This window comes from Humulus lupulus, chromosome 1, assembly GCF_963169125.1.
Source record: "Humulus lupulus chromosome 1, drHumLupu1.1, whole genome shotgun sequence".
In the NCBI taxonomy this organism is placed as follows: Eukaryota; Viridiplantae; Streptophyta; class Magnoliopsida; order Rosales; family Cannabaceae; genus Humulus; species Humulus lupulus.
This window is the reverse complement of record NC_084793.1, coordinates 293,946,154-293,964,970: the sequence shown is the minus strand read 5'-3', so window position 1 is coordinate 293,964,970 and position 18,817 is coordinate 293,946,154. Positions and strand designations below refer to the sequence as shown.

The window sequence follows — 18,817 nt, the reverse complement described above, 5'->3', positions numbered from 1 at the left end:
CCCAGCCTTGAGTGGAGAGCTTAGGTGGTGATGTGTACATATGCGGCCGCTTGACCACCACGGCCAAGGAGTTATCAGAGGATCTAGGGGGTTTACCCTATTTTGCCGCTTAGGTTGGCGGGTTTGTGAATTTGAAACAGTAATGACCATTTTTAGTTGTAAATAACTTGTAAATGTTTGTGATGGGCCCATGAACAGTTTTATGTTCTAAATAAAATATATCATTTCCTTTTGATTGGTTTTCCACCTTAGCCTGTTAATAACACTTAGAAGCACGTTTTTAACCAAATGACTCGGGTAGCGAGTCAAATTTCTGGTTCACCGTAATTATTCTGGGGTAACCAGGGCGTTACAGCCTTTCTTTCGTTCCCCTGTCCAAGCCTAGCCCGTCAGTTTCCATCTCAACTGCCGCTGCAAGATGGCCTCCGATGTGCAGTTCGTGGGACCTCCTGGAATGGGGAGGGGTTCCTTAATGGTGATGGTGGGTGCCTTATGGGTGACGGTGGCTGTCTCCCATTGTCGGCCCTGGATGGTCCAGAATTTGCCCATTCAAGCTCCAGGTTATTTCGCACAACATCTGGGTTCGGGTTCCGAGCCACCGAGGGGGCTCGATTATTACCAATTCCTACTGGTACTTCTGCTGTAACGCCCTACTTCCTTAGAGCCGTCACTAAGTGAGTTTAAAACGTGCAATTAACTCGTTAATCGAGGTTTTGAGACAAAAGTGTAATTAAACCATAAACAGAGTCATAAACTTTGAAAAATAATTCCATTTACTAAAAATCATAAAGCGTTTAACATTTGGGATCCCAAAATACTGTTTAGAAATATTTACAACTCAAAAATATAACCAAAGTCAGCTAAACGACAAAATTTAGGTTTAGTACAATCATCTCCCAAAGATACCCCTGGCCGTGGCAGCCAGGTAGGCCAAACATGTACGCGTCGCTTCACGCTCTCCGTACCCATGGTTGGTCGACTTTCCCCTTGCCCTTACCTGCACCATAGAGCACCCGTGAGCCGAAGCCCAGTAAGAAAACCCTCACAAGCATATAACATATGCATATTAAACACTTAACATATAAACAAGCCATCATCAGGCTATACACGTACGGCCATGCCATCCCAGGCGCTTTACCAGGCCCTGGGTTCGCGGCCACACTATGAGGATAACCCAGGTATCCTTTAGGGTCTCGCCCTGGCAACTCGCACTCCGCATGCTAAATGCTGCTCTCGGTCCCTTGTCGTTCTCGGCCTTGCCCCTCTCGGCTTTCGTCGTTCCCGGCCTTCGCCGTTCATTCACATATATGCACACATAGCGTAATTAAGCAAATACTTAAACACATATAAATTCAGTCAATGGGGCTACGCCCTGCAACACAATCATATAGGGGTCGTGCCCTGTAACACAAGCTATAGGGCCTCACCCTGCAACACAGCCGTTTTCTTACTTGTGTCCCAAGCTTTCTAAGAACCGATGTCTCGAGCATAGTCCCCTAGTCCGAGCCTCGCCGAAATCCTAGTCACAACGCACCAACAATATCCATCCATCAAGTTCTAATCCATTAAATAACTTTGGGTCATAATTCTAGTCTCCCGGACCTTGAATTCTATCAATCCGGGTGATAAAATCCATCCCGAGCCTTAACTTTCGGATTCTCAAGCCTAAAACCTCTTTAAAGCCCAAAAATGCACTAAGCGCCGCAACCCCATGAGGCCATGCTACGGCCTGCCCCCAACCAGAGACCAACCCCAGAACAGGGCAGGTGCGCAGCGACTTAAGCAAGGGCATGCCGCGGCCCGCCCTTCTTCCTGGCCTCCAATCTGCTTTAGGGGGCTGCAGCTCAGCAAGAACAATGCCGCGGCCCGACCCTTTGAACCCAGAAAAATCCTCAATTTTTACCATGAAAACCCAGCCAATTTACCCAAAAATCAACCTAACAATCCCATTCAATCATCACAACATTTCCAGAGTAATCCTAGCAGCAAAATCCAACAGAAACTATCCTCAAAACTCACCCATATAATCAAGAGCAATTCTCATCTTAGCTCACATGCAAACTCTAAAATACCAGCAGCAATTCAATACAATTCATTAAGTTAAGAGCATACCTTGAGCTGAGTTGAACCCCTGGATTAGTTCCCTAAGCTCCAAGCTTCTAGCTCCCAAAATCCCAGCTCAAAATCCTTAATCTTTTATTAGTTTCCACCAAAATGCTCCAAGTTTCCAAAGGGAGAAAACTCCAAGAGAGAGAGAAAGAAAGAGGGTCAGTTTCTAATTTTCTAAAAGCTTCTTTGGTTTTGTTTTATTTAACTTAAGTTTCTAATGTTATCTCAAAGGCTCGGGGTGCCAAAAACGTCCCCGAGGGAAAAATGGTAAATTTCCCCAATACTCCCTCCTAAACATTCTAACCTCAAATATATCTCCAAATATTTATTTCCACCCGATAACCCCATAAAACGCCTAACGCCCGAAATACCCCTAGACTCGCCCCAAGTCAGGTATTCGACCCCGTTGTGACTTTCTAGCTCACCGCTCCCTAGGACTATCTCAGATCGTGCAACACAGATATATCACAATTATTACAATGATCACTGTTATACCCAAAAATTGGAGAATGCATCCTAGGAGGCTAAGGAGAATGCATCTAGGAGAGTGCCTCCTAGGAGGGCTAAGAGGGTGGTCCTAGGAGACCCCAAGGAGGGTGTGGTCCTAGGAGACCCCAAGGGTGTGTAGGAGGTAAGCCTCCCAAGGTTTTCTAAGTGTTGGCTCGAACGTGCCCAAGGTAAATAGCTAAGGAGGAGGAGTCTCATGCAAGAGAATGGAGACTTAGACTTTCATAAGGAAAGTCTATACAATGTTCGATCGGACATGTTTGGGAGATGCTAAAGGAGGTTGCCTCAATGTTGTCCAAGGTGAGGTTGCCTCAATGTTGTCCAAGGTGAGGTTGCCTCAATGTTGTCCAAGGTGAGGTTGCCTCAATGTCGTCCAAGGTGAGGTTGCCTCAATTTTGTCCAAGGTGAGGTGCCAAGGAGGTTGCCTCGGACCACCTTGGTCCGAGGAGAAGCCAAGGAGATTGGTTCAAGGAGGAACATGGCATGCTAGAGGAGAGTACATGTTCGAGGAGAACCATGCACGTTCAACCCACCCAAAGCATGTCCTACCACCATGCATATCCTACCACCATGCATGTCTAACCAGCACTTGCATGGGTAGTGAGTAGGAGGTGGACCAACTAGCTAGAGGAGACTAAGTCAGACACAACTTCAACAACATGCGCGGGAATCTCTCATTCTTCCCACAAATGGGGAATTTGTTACATTTTGAATTTTGAATGTTTATTTGTAATATAAATGTAATAAATATAATAAAATATCCCTATGATAAGGGGATATCAGTTGAGGATCCCATCTCTATAAATAGAGAGCTTATGAGATGAGAGGGGGACTTCTTCGGGGCTTCTTCTTTCTAGAGAGATAAAATTGGGTCTGTCTGTTCTAGAGAGAGAAAGTGCTGAAATTAGAGAGAATTCTTGTATTTTCATAATCTGTACTGAAGAAACTCAGTTGGCTCAGTCCATCTGATCTTGAGTACAGATATATAAATCACAACTCTAAGTGGATTAGGCTATTACCGACAATCGGGGCTGAACCACTATAAAAATCTCGTGTGTTCTTTATTTTCTTTATTGTACCGTCTGTTGTCGTTTTTATTTCTCTTGAAGGCTTGTCGTTATTGACGTCCTCACGTCGTTGGCTAAAAACGCAGTCAACAATCACATTTATGCTCTCAACAGGCTAAAATTACAAACATGCCCCTAATAACCAAACGGGGCCCACATGCATATTTAATTCAGCTAAACATGCATTTCTAATCTCACACTCACACAAATTCATATATTATAATAATAAATCACTTATTGCCCTCCATACACGCTAATCAAGGCCCTAAGCCTTATTAGCAAATTTGGGTCGTTACCTCTGCAGTCGAGTTGGCAATAGCCTCAGCCCGATTACTCCTCCGGGGCCTTGGCTGAGTTGGCTGAGACGATGGTGGTGGCACCTGCTCTGCCCTCCTGGCGGCCATGCTCCCACGGGACGTCCCCTAGGCCTCCAGGGAGGTGCCTGGGCGTTAGCAGCCTGTCTGGCTAATTCGTCGTTGCGTTTTGTTGCCTCTACCAATTGTTTGTGCACTTGGCGATTTTCAAGTTCCACAATTGGAACATATCTTTCAGGATTGTAATACATATCCTCGTCATGCCTGGGGGCAGGCGGCCCCCAAGAGTTGGACAAATCACTCATTTCTTCAGAATCTGGATCCACCATGGGCTGCTTTCCAGACCGTCGAGGGTAATCCTCAGCATGAGGAGTCTGCTCCTCAGGTATCTAGGGCAATGGTCGCTCACCAGTACTGGGGTTACTTGCAGCGGCCATTGATGATTCAGGAGACTTTCTGATTAAATAGGCTCACATTTTGTTTAATGGCTCTCAATGAAAGCACAAAGCTGTTGACGTCGTTTTTCGTCAACTTAGAAATGAAGAGAAATTAAACAAAAATACTAGAGGAAACAAACAATATGGACACGATTTTTTACGTGGTTCAGCAATTAAAATCTGCCTAGTCCACGAGTCTATGTTATTCACTTGTTGGAATTCTCTCAAAGCTTCCTAGAAGCAATTATGCAAAGTCTTCACAATACAAATTTTTCAGTCCTTACAAATGAATTGTTCCACTCTATTTATAGAGTGGTTCACCGAATATCTTCCCACAGATTTCGGGGAGTTATTCTACAAATCAATTAAATGTATACAGTGACTACGTACGCGTATATATCCCATGATATTATGGATTTAATAACAGATTACATGTAATGCCCTACTTCCTTAGAGTCGCTACTAAGTGAATTTAAAACGTGCATTTAACTTGCTAATCAAGAATTTAGGTCAAAAGTGTAACTAAACTGTAATAAAATCGCATAATTTGAAAATGTAGTCATTCATTGAAAATTATAAAGCGTTTAACATTCAGGATCCCAAAATACTGTTTATAAATATTTACAACTCAAAAATATGATTAAAGTTGACTAAACGACAAAATAAGATTTAGTACAAAACATCTCCCAAAAATACCCCTGGCCGTGGCAGCCAGGCAGGCCGAACATGTACGCGTCGCTTCGCGCTCTCCGTACTCATGGTTGGTCGACTTTCCCTGTAACGCCCTACTTCCTTAGAGCCGTTACTAAGTGAGTTTTAAGACAAAACAGTGCAATGAACTCGCTTACCGAGGTTTTGAAACAAAAGTGTGACTAATAAAAGTTAAGGTTGTAATCATTGAAAATGCGTTGACTTAATAAAAACTTCTAGTATTAAACAATTGGGATCCGAAAATAAGGTTTGAAAACTATTTACATCTTGAAATGAGTTTACAGTTGATCAGTTCTAAAAATCATAGATTATTACAGCCATTTTCAAATAAACCCCCAACCAAAGCAGTCGGGCAGGCCAAACATGTACGCGTCGCTTCACGCTCTCCGTACTCATGGTTGGTTGACTCAGCCTTTGCCCTTACCTGCAACACGGAGCACCCGTGAGCCGAAGCCCAACAAGAAAACTCATGCATTTCATAACATATGCAAAATATACTGTTAATCATATCAGATAATCCACAGATAAGTAAGTCAACCATTAGACTAAGCAAACACGGCCATGCCGCCCCAGAAGCCTTACCAAAGCCTGGGGTATCGGTCCTCACCGTAAGGATATCACATGTATCCACTGGGCCCTGCCCTGACTATAAGCATCCCATGTGCTAAGTGTTACTTCCGGCCCCGCTGCCGTTCTCGGCCTTGCCGCCCTCGGCCATGCCGTACATTTCATTATAATCATATATAGCACAAACCAAGCAACATTCAAACAAATACCAATTTATTTAAATCTGCACCCTAACATGTAATGCAATATAGGGCCGTGCCCTGCAATCATCTCATCATGCAATATAGGGCCGTGTCCCGCAATCACACTATGGGCCCATGCCCTATCCTACGGGTGTTATAGTTTTCTTACCTGTACTCCGAGCTTCCTGATGCACTAAAGCCGCGAGCACGGTCCTCTAGCACGAGCCTCTCCAATAGCCTAGTCACAACACACATAAAACATCCTTCAATACTAACCAACCCAAAAACACTTCCCGGGACCAATCCCGCACTCTCGGGACCTCTAATTCCCTAAAACAATACATTGGAACCATCCCCTGAGTCCCCGGGAAAAAGCCCTAAAAACCAGAATTTTTGCCTGCCAAAATGGCCTAGGGCCGCGGCGCCCAGCGACTTGCCTCTCTCCTGATGCAACATCGCGCCGCATCGCCCAAGAACAGGGCCGCGGCGCTCATACGCCAACCCAGATTTTCTGGGTTTTCTCTTGCGTTTTTCCCGAACTTAAACCCCTCCAAATCATCCCAAACAATTACCTAAACCCCAAAACCAATTTCAAACTTCAAATAGACCATACATCAACCCAAAAACATCATAACCCAACTCAATAACACAATCATACTCAAAATCCACCCATTTGATCTCAACTTAAGAAATCTAAACCCATAAACCAAAAACATAAACCAAAGCTTGAAAAGCTTAAACCATGCTTCAAATTCCTAAACCACAACAGAAACAAATCTTAAAATTGCATAGAACCTTACCTTGAATGAAGAATCCAACCTTAAGCTTCCTTGGTTCATCCCCTAAGTCTTCAAGTTTCAGCTCCCTTCTTCTTCTTCATGCCCTAGTTTTTTTTCCTCTCCTTTTTCTTCTCTTCAATTTATCAAAGCATCAAATGACCAAGCCCCCAAACCGTGTACCCCTTAATACCCAGCTGCAATATATCAATTTCCCAGCCAAATGACCATTTTACCCCTTCATCAAAACCCTTTGCTAACTACACCTCAAGGGCACTCTAGTCCTTTCTCCTATATTGCAATTCTACCATTTCTTTCACCTAACTTGTTACTCTCAGCAGTAACTAATGGTTACCCAGGTTACTAAATCTCCAATAATCATTACCCGCTAAATCTCAACTTAGCCATAAAATTCCCGAGGTACCCCTGGGCTCCTCCCGAGCCGGGTATAGAAATCCCGTTGTGACTCTTAAGTTAACTAGCTCTCTAGGACCGTCTCGGCACGTGCATCACAATAATAACACCACACTCACGTGGTACAATTCACATATCAATACAGTTATGCCCAACATGGCCAAAATTACAATTACGCCCTTCTAACACGATCCGGGCCTACATGCGTACTAATATACATAGTCATGCATCTCAGATAAACAAATAGCCAAATAACATGCTTTAAATCATAAACATGCATTTAACTCATAAAATCACACATAAATCATATCGTGCCCTCCTGGGACGCTAATCAAGGCCCTTAAGCCTTATTAGCGAATTTGGGTCGTTACATTCCCCTTGCCCTTACCTGCACCATAGAGCACCCGTGAGCCGAAGCCCAGCAATAAAACTCTACACAAATAAATAACATATGCATATTAATCAGTCAGTGTATAACAAATCCGCCAACAGGCTAAACACATACGGCCATGCCGTCCCAGGCGCTTTACCAGGCCCTGAGTTCACAGTCTACATCGTGAGGATATCCCAGATATCCTTTAGGGTCTCACCCTGGCAACTCGCACTCTGCGTGCTAAACGCTGCTTCCGGCCCCTTGCCCTTCTCGGGCTTCGCCGTTCCTGGCCTTTGCCGTTCTCGGCCTTCACCGTTCCCGACCCTTTACCGTTCATTCACTTATATGCTCACATAACATAATTAAACAAATACTTAAACATGTATAAACATATTCAATGGGGATACGCCCTGCAACACAATCATATAGGGTCGTGCCCTACAACACAAACTATAGGGCCTCGCCCTGCTTTATGGGTACAACAGTTTTCTTACCTGTGTCCCAAGCTTTTTGAGCACCGAAATCCCGAGCACAGTCCTCTAACCCGAGCCTCACTGAAAACCTAGTCACAACACATACATAACACTCTTGTTACTAACCAATTCATAAACATACCCCAGAACCAATCCCATGCTCTCGGAACCTCCCGTTTCCCCACACAAGGTAGCGAAAGCGTCCCCTAAGCCCCCTGAGCCAAAACCTTAAAAACACAAAATCCCCATATCCTGAAAATGGCCTAGCGCTGCGGCACCTAGCAGGGCTCCCTTTTCCTGATTCAACCCAGCATCGTAGCACGGAAGAAGAGGGCCGCGGCGCTCATACGCGAACCCACAAAACTGGGTTTTTCCCAACATTTTTCCCGAGCCAAAACTCATCCAAATCGCTACCAAAGTATACCCAAGTCCCAATTCGGCCTAAAACCTCAAATAAACAGTATAGCAACTTAGAAAAAACAGCAACAAACCCAAACACACAATCAAACTTAAGAATCACCTAGTGGTTTAAAATTCACAAAAACTTAAACCCCACTTCACAAAGTTTAAACCACCCTTCAGAAAACTTAAACCACACCAGCAAATAAACTTCAGAGATGCATGGAACTCTTACCTCAAGTAGAAATTCAACCCTAAGCTGCTTTCCCAATCCAATTCCAAACTCAAATCCACAAGTCCCCAAGCTTAACCTTGCCAAACTTCATCCCAAGAATCCACAAAGCAAAACACAATTTAACTTACTAATCTAACATTTCTAGGAGAAATTCAACAGAAAATTGACTAGAAAACTTACCCTTGATCTCAATTAAGCTTTTGAATACTTGAATCTCTAGCCTAGGATCCTTCACAATCAAACACCTTAGAGAGGGAGAGAGAACCGAATGGAAGAGAGAGATAGCTGAGAGAATTAATCCTTCTTCCTTCATTTTTCTCTGCTTTTCCTAAGTGGTTCTAGAGTCCCCATCTCCTAAATGAAGTATATCCTCTTGCCAAAATGACCAAATTACCCCCTTAAGTTAACCTAAGTCCTCAAATAATACCAAGGGTAGTTTAGTCATTTGACACATCTCGCTAAATCCTCGAGTACACCTAAAAATCCCTGTTTGATCCCGACATACCAAATTATTGATAAGCTACTCACCATTACTCAATAATTCCCGAACACAAGCTATATTCCCAAAATACCCCTAGGCTCCTCCCGAGCCGGGTATTTGACCCTGTTGTGACTTTCTAGCTAAATCGCTTTCTAGGACCGTCTCGGATCGTGCAACACAATTATATCACCACTCACACGTGGTATCAATCACAATATAGACAAATATTGCATTTAAGCCCTTAGCAGGCTAAAATTACAAATATGCCCCTAACAACCAAATGGGGCCCATATGCATATTTAATTCACCTAAACATGCATTTCTAATCACATACTTATCAAATTCACATACTAATACAATATATCAATTATTACCCTCCAGGCACGCTAATTAAGGCTCTAAGCCTTATTAGCAAATTTGGGACGCTACAATTACATCAAATCCCTTAAACATAAGGATTTTACAGCAATAAACATGTTCACACGCAGCTTACAATCTTGAACACTAGACTCACACGCCTTCGAGACCATTCACCCATTGCGAGCTCGACACCTCGGTTCGCCTATGTTCTCAACAAGTAATGTTGGTGAGATCATCATCTCCGAGCTCACAACGCTTAAGCTCGAACCATCTTGTCTGATGGTAGGAGATTTATACAAGTGTTGAACTATTGCCATTGTGGCTTCGAACCTAACTTATAACCTTAGAACTCCTCTGAGACCACGTAGTTTCCGAGCTCACCAATTCCGATGTTGTCACATTTACTGCTTAGCGAGACTGTCCTTGACTTCCTCATTAATGTTGATTACATGACGAATTTGCTTATCTCGAGCTTACACCTTACGAGCTTGAGTTTCGATATCAAAATCTCCATTATCGAAATCTGGGTGTAATAGCTTCAAAGAAATGCTGAAATTCTTGACACAAACATTCACCACAATCTTCAGGCGGACTTGGTGGAGCACATATGGTCAAAATTTAGAAATTATTTTAATTAACATTTTTTTAATTATGTTAGATTGATTAATTATGATTATGTCATTTTATAAGCTCCTTTCTATAATTTAAATTTCATGTAATAGAGTTGCTCTTATATATCTTATTGAATCATAATTTTTTCAAAGTCGAATATGAAAATAACCTATATTATAGAATTAAAGTAATATCTAAAGGGAAATATGAGTATTTATGCATAATTTAGGTGCATATATAAAAAAAAATATCATTCTTTAACATCATTCCAAAATAATGCTAGTATTTGTTTGGTTTCCAAAAATACCCATATCATTTTTTTACCCTCCACCCGTCTTCTCTCTCGGGTCACCTTTATTCTTTGGACACCATCCATCCATCCCTTCATCCCTTATCAATTAAGATGCTAATTTATGCATTTCGAATAGATCTGTGTATGATTTTTTTGTTTTTCTTTTGCAATTTTTTTCACAATATTTTAGATCTGAAACGTAAAAATTTGCAGAAAACTCGATATACCTCGATGCCCAGCTCGATGGGCCCTTAAAAATCATGATTTTCAAGAAAAATATCATCTGCCTCGATAGACCTCGATAGGCATCGATGCAAATAATTGCAATTAATAAAAAATGCATAACTTTTCACTCGGGTGTCCGTTTGAGTTGATTTTTTTTAATTTTGGTATTTTCTTGAGATCTAAATGTCTGGGATGTGTACACATACATTTGGGAAGTTGAAAGTTTGAAACATACCCAAGTTTGAAAATATAAGGGTATTATTTTGAACTTTGGTGTGTTTTCAAGCTTTCAACTTCCCAAATGTGTGTGTACACATCTTAGATGTGTAGATATCAAGAAAATACCCAAATTAAAAAAAAAAATCACCTCAAACGGACACCCTAGTGAAAAATTATGCACTTTCTATGAATTACATCGAGGTATGTCGAGGCTTATCGAGGTGGTATCGAGGCATATGATTTGTTTTTCATGATGTTGACGCGGTTCTTCGCCAACAGGTAATTAAGAAAATAAGAGAAAGAGATTAGTGCTTCATCATGAACTGAAATAGATGGATGATCTTTTAGTGGACTGATGACACAACTACGTTTTTAGGTGGTTCAAAGGTTAAAATCCTTCTACTCCACCAGCCAATATTATTGGTATATTTCTGGTATTCTTTACAGGATATTTCATTACATAATCGAATCCAACCCCTTGCAACTCCCAGGGTCTCCATATTTATAAGAGAGGGCACCTGGAAGTTGGTAAGGGGGGTCATCCCGTGACCTACTTACCCATCATGTCACTTCTGTGACATTCATGATTAATTCATAAACCCTGACAAATGAAGTGTGGTCTAATCAACAGGTAAGGGGGATAATGGGCCGCACGGCCCAACCCAGTCGTGGGTGTCTGAATACGCACGTTCATGCTGCGTGTCCGAGAATTCAGGGATATATCAGACACGTGATGTCTGATATATGCACGTTTACATTGCGTGGTTGACTTTATAAAAGGTCATAGCTTCCAACTCCAGTTTGTACCCCGAGCTGGATGCCTTCTCGACCTGCGGCCTTCATAGTCCTGACTTGGCCCTTGAGTAATCTTGACGAACATTTTGATTACCTCGAGCTAAAGAGGTAGGACCTGACGACGGAAGCTCCGGTCATGGGGTATCCACGTGGCTGATATAATTAGGCCATATCTCAGCTCGCTAATAACCCATTGGAAAATCAGGGCGTACACATGAAAATCGTGATTTTTAAGATATACCTCGATAGAACTTGATGTACCTCGATGCCCAGCTCGATAGACCCTTAAAAATCATGATTTTCAAGAAAAAAACTATCTGCCTCGATAGACATCGATAGGTCTCGATGCAAATCAAGGCAATTGATAGAAATTGCATAAATTTTCACTCGGGTATCCGTTTGAGGTGATTTTTTTTTAATTTAGGTATTTTCTTGAGATCTACACGTTTGGGATATGTAAACACACATTTGAGAAGTTGAAAGTTTGAAAACATACCCAACTTTGAAAATATAAAGGTATTGTTTTTTAACTTTGGTGTGTTTTCAAGCTTTCAACTTCCCAAATGTATGTGTAAACATATTAGACGTGTAGATCTCAAGAAAATTCCCAAATTAAAAAAAAAATCATCTCAAACGGACACCCGAGTGAAAAGTTATGCACTTTCTATTAATTGCATTGATTTCCATCGAGACCTATCGAAATCTATCGAGGCAAGTGGTTTTTTCATGGAAATCATGATTTTTAAGGGCCCATCAAGCTGGGCATCGAGGTACATCGAAGTCTATCGAGGTATATCTTAAAAATCATGATTTTCATGAAAAAAACCATATGTCTCGATACCACCTCGATAAGCCACGACATACTTCGATGCAATTCATAGAATATGCATAATTTTTCACTAGGGTGTCCGTTTGAGGCGATTTTTTTTTTAAATTTTGGTATTTTCTTGAGATCTACACATCCAAGATGTGTACACACACATTTGGGAAGTTGAAAGCTTGAAAACACACCAAAGTTCAAAATAATACCCTTATATTTTTAAAGTTGGGTATGTTTTCAAACTTTCAACTTCCCAAATGTGTATATACACATCCCAGACGTGTAGATCTCAAGAAAATACCCAAATTAAAAAAAAAATCACCTCAAACGGGCACCCGAGTGAAAAGTTATGCACTTTTTATTAATTGCAATTATTTGCATCGAGACTTATCGAGGCAGATTATTTTTTTTTTGAAAATCATGATTTTTAAGGACCCATCAAGCTGGGCATTGAGGTACATCGAAGTCTATCGAGTTTTCTGCAAATTTTTACGTTTCAGATTTAAAAAATTGTGAAAAAAATTACAAAAAAACAAAAAAATTATGCACAGATGAATTCAAAATACATAAATTAGTATCTTAATTGATAAGTGATGTAGGGATGGATGGATGGTGTCCAAAGAATAAATGTGACCCAAGAGAGAAGACGAATAAAGCTTAAAAAAATGACAAGGGTATTTTTGGAAACCAAATAAATACTAGCATTATTTTAGAATAATATTAAAGAATGATATTTTTGTTATTAATGCACCTACAATATACATAAATACCCAACTTTTCCTATCTAAAAATCAGTTCAATTGTGGAAGGAATCAACTTTATCTGCTCACCCAAATATCTAGGAATAAAAACATACTCATCCAAACATGTCAAACAAACAGTCGTAAGAGAGCGAGCTAAAACGAGCCCAAATATCTAGGAATAAAAACATACTTATCCAAACAGGCCGAGCAAACAGCTCGTAAGAGAGCGAGCTAAAACGACATCGCGTCACATCAGTACAGTAATAACTTAACTTGGGGAATCGCACGTGTGAGCTTAATTACATATTTATGTCTAAGTCAGTTATTTAGAGAATATCTGACAATAATAAACCAATGCATTTATTCTTAATTAAAAATTAACTGTTAAACGGTATTCTATTTTTTTTTTGGGTCCCCAGGTCTTCAACAAACCCAACCAGTATTCATCCCAAAAAAAATTATGAAGAATCTTCGCCATGATTTGGGTTGATTCACTTCTCTTTCTCTAGTTTTCGAGATCCATTTCTGGTTTTTTTTTACAGATTGTGGATTGGTGGTGTAGAGGAGGAAGCTACAAGGCCAAGGGCCGGGGAGGAAGTAGTGGAAGATTTCGATGGAAACGGTATCGTTTGAGCATGAGATTCCGGAGGATGTAACTTTGGCCCAATTGTCTAAATCCCCCAGGCTAAAGCTCAAACATTCTTCTTCTTCTACCAATCCGGTACTCTCTATCGCTCTTTTTGTTTCTATATCTATCTTTAATTGAGGTTGTATGGTTGTTATTTTTTGATTTGGGGTACATTATTATCTGCAGGCCAAGAAGAAGATTCTTAAGGAGAAAGAAGAAGAGCCTTGTATTGCCAAGAAACGGAATCCTGATGTTCAAATTAAGTTTGTAAGAGGATTTATTTTGGGAAATTTACTTGTTGGAAACCTAATATTGTTTGATTTGCAATTTGGGAATTGGGATCTTTTAAGATAAATTAAGATCAGTGGGTGGTCACATCATATGCCTATAGATTTTTATGCCAATGTGCATAAGAGATTGGACAATTGGGTTTTACTCAAAAGGGTATTGCTGAGGATATTAATCTATTAGAATAGTAAGACATTTCCCGAATCATGCTTAGCTTGTGATAAGTTGTAATTTGCTGCCAAAGAGTAGCATGAATGAAATGGCATTGTTCTTTATCAGTTGTTATATTTCTGAAACTAATATATGCTCGAACAGGTTGTATCTGGTCATGCAAGGAATTCCTTGATGTGAGTCAAACATTTTTTTATGTTCTTTTATGTCTTTTCATGTTTTCATTCTTACTGGTTGTATGAATTATATTTACTCAGGACAATATTGTTTTTATGCCTTTTTTATTAGCAGTCCTAAGCCAAGTAAGGTTGCAATTCATGCATCACCCTTATCTGGTGAAGCCAAGTCATCTGCTGTGATGCGAGGACAGGAGGTTCGATCAAATCTAGAGACTGAATTCCCTAGTTTTGTGAAATCACTGGTTAGATCACATGTTGCAAGCTGCTTCTGGATGGTATGTGGTGTTAGAGTATACGAGTCTGAGAATAATGTTGGTAGAATGAATGACATTTACATATTTACAACATTGTTGGTGGTATGGCAGGGACTTCCTGGGCCATTTTGCAAGTCACATTTACCAGATAAAGATACTACAATCACTTTGGAGGATGAAGACGGAAAACGATATCATGTTAAATACATTGCATACAAGACAGGGTTGAGTGCTGGTTGGAGACAGTTTTCTGTTGCACACAAACTGCTTGAGGGGGATGTTTTGGTCTTCCAATTAGTTGAACCCACCAAATTTAAGGTGATGGTTTGAGGTTTACTTTCTTATTTTAGCTTACTCATTTTTCTTGTCACTTTGATAATACTCGTTCAGTTAAGAAAATTGAACAACATCGATGCTGTGGAAATGGATCAAGTTCCATTGAGTTTTAAATAACAAGTCTTATAGTCAACACTACTGTAAAGTTCTACCAAAAGTAGTCTGGCATATTTCCATGCCATCCTATCTCAAGAGAAAAAAAAACCATTTAGTTGTAGAACTAGAAAAGGTTGAAAGACAACATCAACATTCCTTTAATTTGACCAAGATATAATTTTGGTTTTATCATGAGAGATTGATGTAGGAGTTGTATTTGGATATATTTTGTATTGAGATTGTTCTCTATTTGTTTGGACTCTTATTGTAAGTGGGCTTTGGGCTTAGAATTTTAGGCTTATTTAGACATATTTTCAAAGTTAGCAACATGTTGCAGCAAATAAAGTACGTAGGGTGATTATACACGTCTAGCTTATTTCATTTGCCTTTGGCCATCACTGCCAATAATATATCTTCCTCTAAATTTGTAGGTTTATGTAATACGGGCAAATGATTTGACTGAAGTGGATGGAGCCCTTGGCCTCTTAAATTTGGATTGTCAGTCAAAACAGAGTGATGCAGGTAAGACAATTGATGCATCTTTTTCCTAGCTTTAAAGCTATTGATCTGATTTTTATATTGGTTAATGTTTCTCTCATTTGATATGAATGGTACACCAGATAATTATGCAGAATTGGGTGCAATAGAATGTTACAATACTAACAGGAAACGTCCAAAGTCTCTTCCTTTATCTGTTGTCGAGAAGAAAAAGAAAAAGAAGGATGTTTCCCCTAGATCAGCTCCTCCTAAGCCTGCAGATCAATCTGAAAACGACAGTGACGAAGTTGCTTCTGAAGTTTTGGAAGGTTCCAAGTTATTGGGGCCAGCAATTCAATTTAAGGACATAAAATCTTTCAAGAATTTCAGTATTCTTGTAGATGGATTGCTTGTAGATTCAGAGATTCCTGAAGATATAAGAAAAGCATATTATAAACTCTGTTGCAGTAAAAAAGCTTTCCTTCATGAGAATATTATCAAGGGAATGAATCACAAATTGATTGTTGGGATCATCACCGAGACTGTAAATGTTGCTTCTGCCATAAAAGCTTGCAAGCTTACTACTTCACTCAGTGATTTTGCAGCCTGGGACAAGTCTTTAAAAGCATTCGAGCTTTTGGGCATGAATGTTGGATTTCTACGTGCTCGGCTGTCTCATCTTACTGGTCTTGCCATCGACTCAGAAGTCTGCATAGATGCAAGGAAGTATGCTCAATCCAGAAAAGAGCGAGCTGATGTTGAAACTGGAATGAAAGACATCGAGACAAAGATTGTGGAATTGAGAGATGCATGTGTTCGGTTTGATGCAGCTATTGACAAACTAGGCTCACAAGCAGAAACCTACGAGCGCAAGTTCCACAGAGAGGTTAAAGCATCTTGGTGACATTGTCATCAACTTTATGTACCAAAATACATACCATATTTCTAACTTTCCGCCATGTTTCTTGTCTCACTTCACCTCTAAAAACAAGAAAGGCTGATATTGTGTTGTGCGATCAAATAGGGGATTTTAGTTTTGCCACATCCACCAGCAAATATGTTAATACATAATGTTTGCAGATTCCCTGATCCTTAGCAACCAAAACTCTCTTTTATTACTTGCCGATTTGGCTGTCTAAAGTCAGTAACTTGATTAGTTCCTAGATACTTCTATTTCATCCAAGGGGGTTTTTGTTTTTGAGTTTGACAAGACAGTATATATATATATATACATTTTTTAAATCTTTGATTTCATTCCCCGTTTACGGCAGTCAATAAGTTACAAGTACGATAAACCAGTACGTAAATGTACTCTGGTCCATAATAATGCAAGGCTATGAATTTGTGTGTAAGGTGTAAGCTGGGGTAGGTATCTATGCTTTTAAGACGAAAACATACAAACATCTTTGACCATGAATCAGCCTTTTACTACTCTTTGACCCAACACAATACACTTATGTATGTATGTGTGTATAAATATATATATTTATAATTTGGCCACAGATCCACCTTGAGATCTGGACAAGTTTTTCTACCCTCAAACAGCAATGCCTTAGCTGTCAACATTAATGGCTCACTATCTCTACTTGTTTTACTCCATCATCCATTTATTCATAAGATACCAAAATAACAATAATACTTCTTTTATGGTATTAATTAAGTTGAAATTCTTGTAATTCTTTTGAGTTTTGAAGATGGGCTTTTGGGATTTTGCCACTCTTTTTCAACTATTACAAGAGGGGTGAAGATAGCTCTTAGATATCACAAAAGGGCACATGGTATATTAATAATATTTATGGTAGAGATCCAATTCCAAGAAAAATTAATAAATCAGATCCAAATCATGTAACGTAATCTTGTTTTCAAGCATGAATAGATAATGACATAATAGCAAGAAGAAAAATGATTTAATACTAATAATCAAAAGAAAAAGAAGTTCTTCAACTGCAAACATTTTTGTACAGTGAACAGCCAAAAACACCAATACAAAGATGGAATTGATAATTACTTTTCCTAAGACCAAACCCTTCTTAGCTTTAACACATTTGACAACCCCCTCTCTAAAATATTATAGAAAATTCTGGTAATTAATTAAAAACAGAAATCAACCTTAACCTTCCTCTTAAAATAAAAGGAAAAAAAAGTTCCTCACTCCAAAAGGCTTCTAATAAAAAAAATATAAATTATATTATATCACCCCCCAAAGAACCAATGGTGCTATATTCCAATCTCAACATCTTGGCATGTAGACCCTCCTTCATTAATATTCAATAAATCCTATTAAAAATACATAAATCAGAGTCAATAAATATAAACATTTGTAAAGTAAAAAATAAATAAATGAATAAAGATTGTAATAATAAAAATAATAATAACCTGTGAAGAGGTCTTGTTAAGATGGACAAGAGAAGCAGAAGAAGAAGCAGCTTCAGGCTGAAGCTTCTTGGAGTTGGACCCATTGTGGGCCTTCTTAAGGCCCAGAAAGGATTTCCACCGGGTCGACCCAGTACCCTTCGACGGTCGGAGAGTGACGTCATCTTCATCTCCGGCAAGAAGCTCGTCTCTGAGAGTGGTGGTTGTTCTCTGAGAAGACGACGACGTCGTTGTTTCCTTAAAAGGCAAGAGTCTTCCTTTGAAGAAAAGCTCGTCGGCGCCACTCATCATGGAGTGGTTGGTGACCGAGAATTCGAAGTCCGACGAAACAGGCGGAGCTTCTTCTGATCTGGAGGCGGCCCGTAGTTCTTGCCTGATGACGTGTTGTGAATCCGCGAAGTCATTGGAGAATGAGATTCTTGGGCTCACTGGTGCATAGTTATGATGAAGAAGATGGTGGTGGTGGTGGTGGCCTTTGTGATCGGAGTTGTACATGTCTAAGCATGCCATAACCTTATCAAAACGACATTGAAAAAACAAAGAGAGAGAGAGAGAGGTGTTGTTGTAGAGTAGTACTGTTTCAAAGTTCAAAACCATCTATTTGTAGATGTTTGGTATTTATATTTAACAAATATGCATGACTTTTTTTTTTAATATAAACAAAGATTTTAATGCATGCATGCATGCATGATGTTTTGTCATGAGACTCATGACATGATGATATATATTATGTATATGTGTATTGGCATTTGATCAGTGAGATTGAATGAGGAGGATGGTTTTGAAATTAATTTTAACAGTTTTTTCCTTGGATGTGGGGTAGTGAAATTGCCAAGAAGCTCTCCTTTTTATTTTTATTTTATATCAAAATATATATGTATGATTCTATACCTTTTCACTTGGT

At 39.8% G+C, this 18,817-nt stretch overlaps 2 protein-coding genes across 3 annotated transcripts; one reads left to right on the top strand and one right to left on the bottom strand.

Annotated features, from left to right (window-relative positions):
- Window positions 1-13,488: 13,488 nt before the first annotated feature.
- LOC133810439 (B3 domain-containing protein Os01g0234100-like) lies at window positions 13,489-16,631 on the top strand. Of its 2 annotated transcripts, none has more exons than XM_062246059.1 (7): window positions 13,489-13,832; window positions 13,926-14,006; window positions 14,343-14,374; window positions 14,487-14,652; window positions 14,743-14,949; window positions 15,495-15,585; window positions 15,684-16,631. In XM_062246059.1, the coding sequence occupies exons 1-7, from the start codon at window positions 13,725-13,727 to the stop codon at window positions 16,442-16,444; spliced, it is 1,446 nt and encodes a 481-aa protein (XP_062102043.1). In that variant the 5' UTR covers window positions 13,489-13,724; the 3' UTR covers window positions 16,445-16,631. The 2 variants fall into 2 exon arrangements, with proteins under 2 accessions (XP_062102043.1, XP_062102044.1); XM_062246060.1 differs by having other exon boundaries at window positions 13,490-13,832; window positions 14,490-14,652.
- Window positions 16,632-17,433: 802 nt separating this feature from the next.
- Window positions 17,434-18,521, bottom strand: LOC133810465 (uncharacterized). The gene is made up of 2 exons (XM_062246061.1): window positions 17,917-18,521; window positions 17,434-17,817 (listed from the first exon to the last, which is right to left on the bottom strand). Exons 1-2 carry the CDS (start codon window positions 18,508-18,510, stop codon window positions 17,758-17,760), a joined length of 654 nt encoding a protein of 217 aa, XP_062102045.1. The 5' UTR covers window positions 18,511-18,521; the 3' UTR covers window positions 17,434-17,757.
- Between the last annotated feature and the right edge of the window lie 296 nt (window positions 18,522-18,817).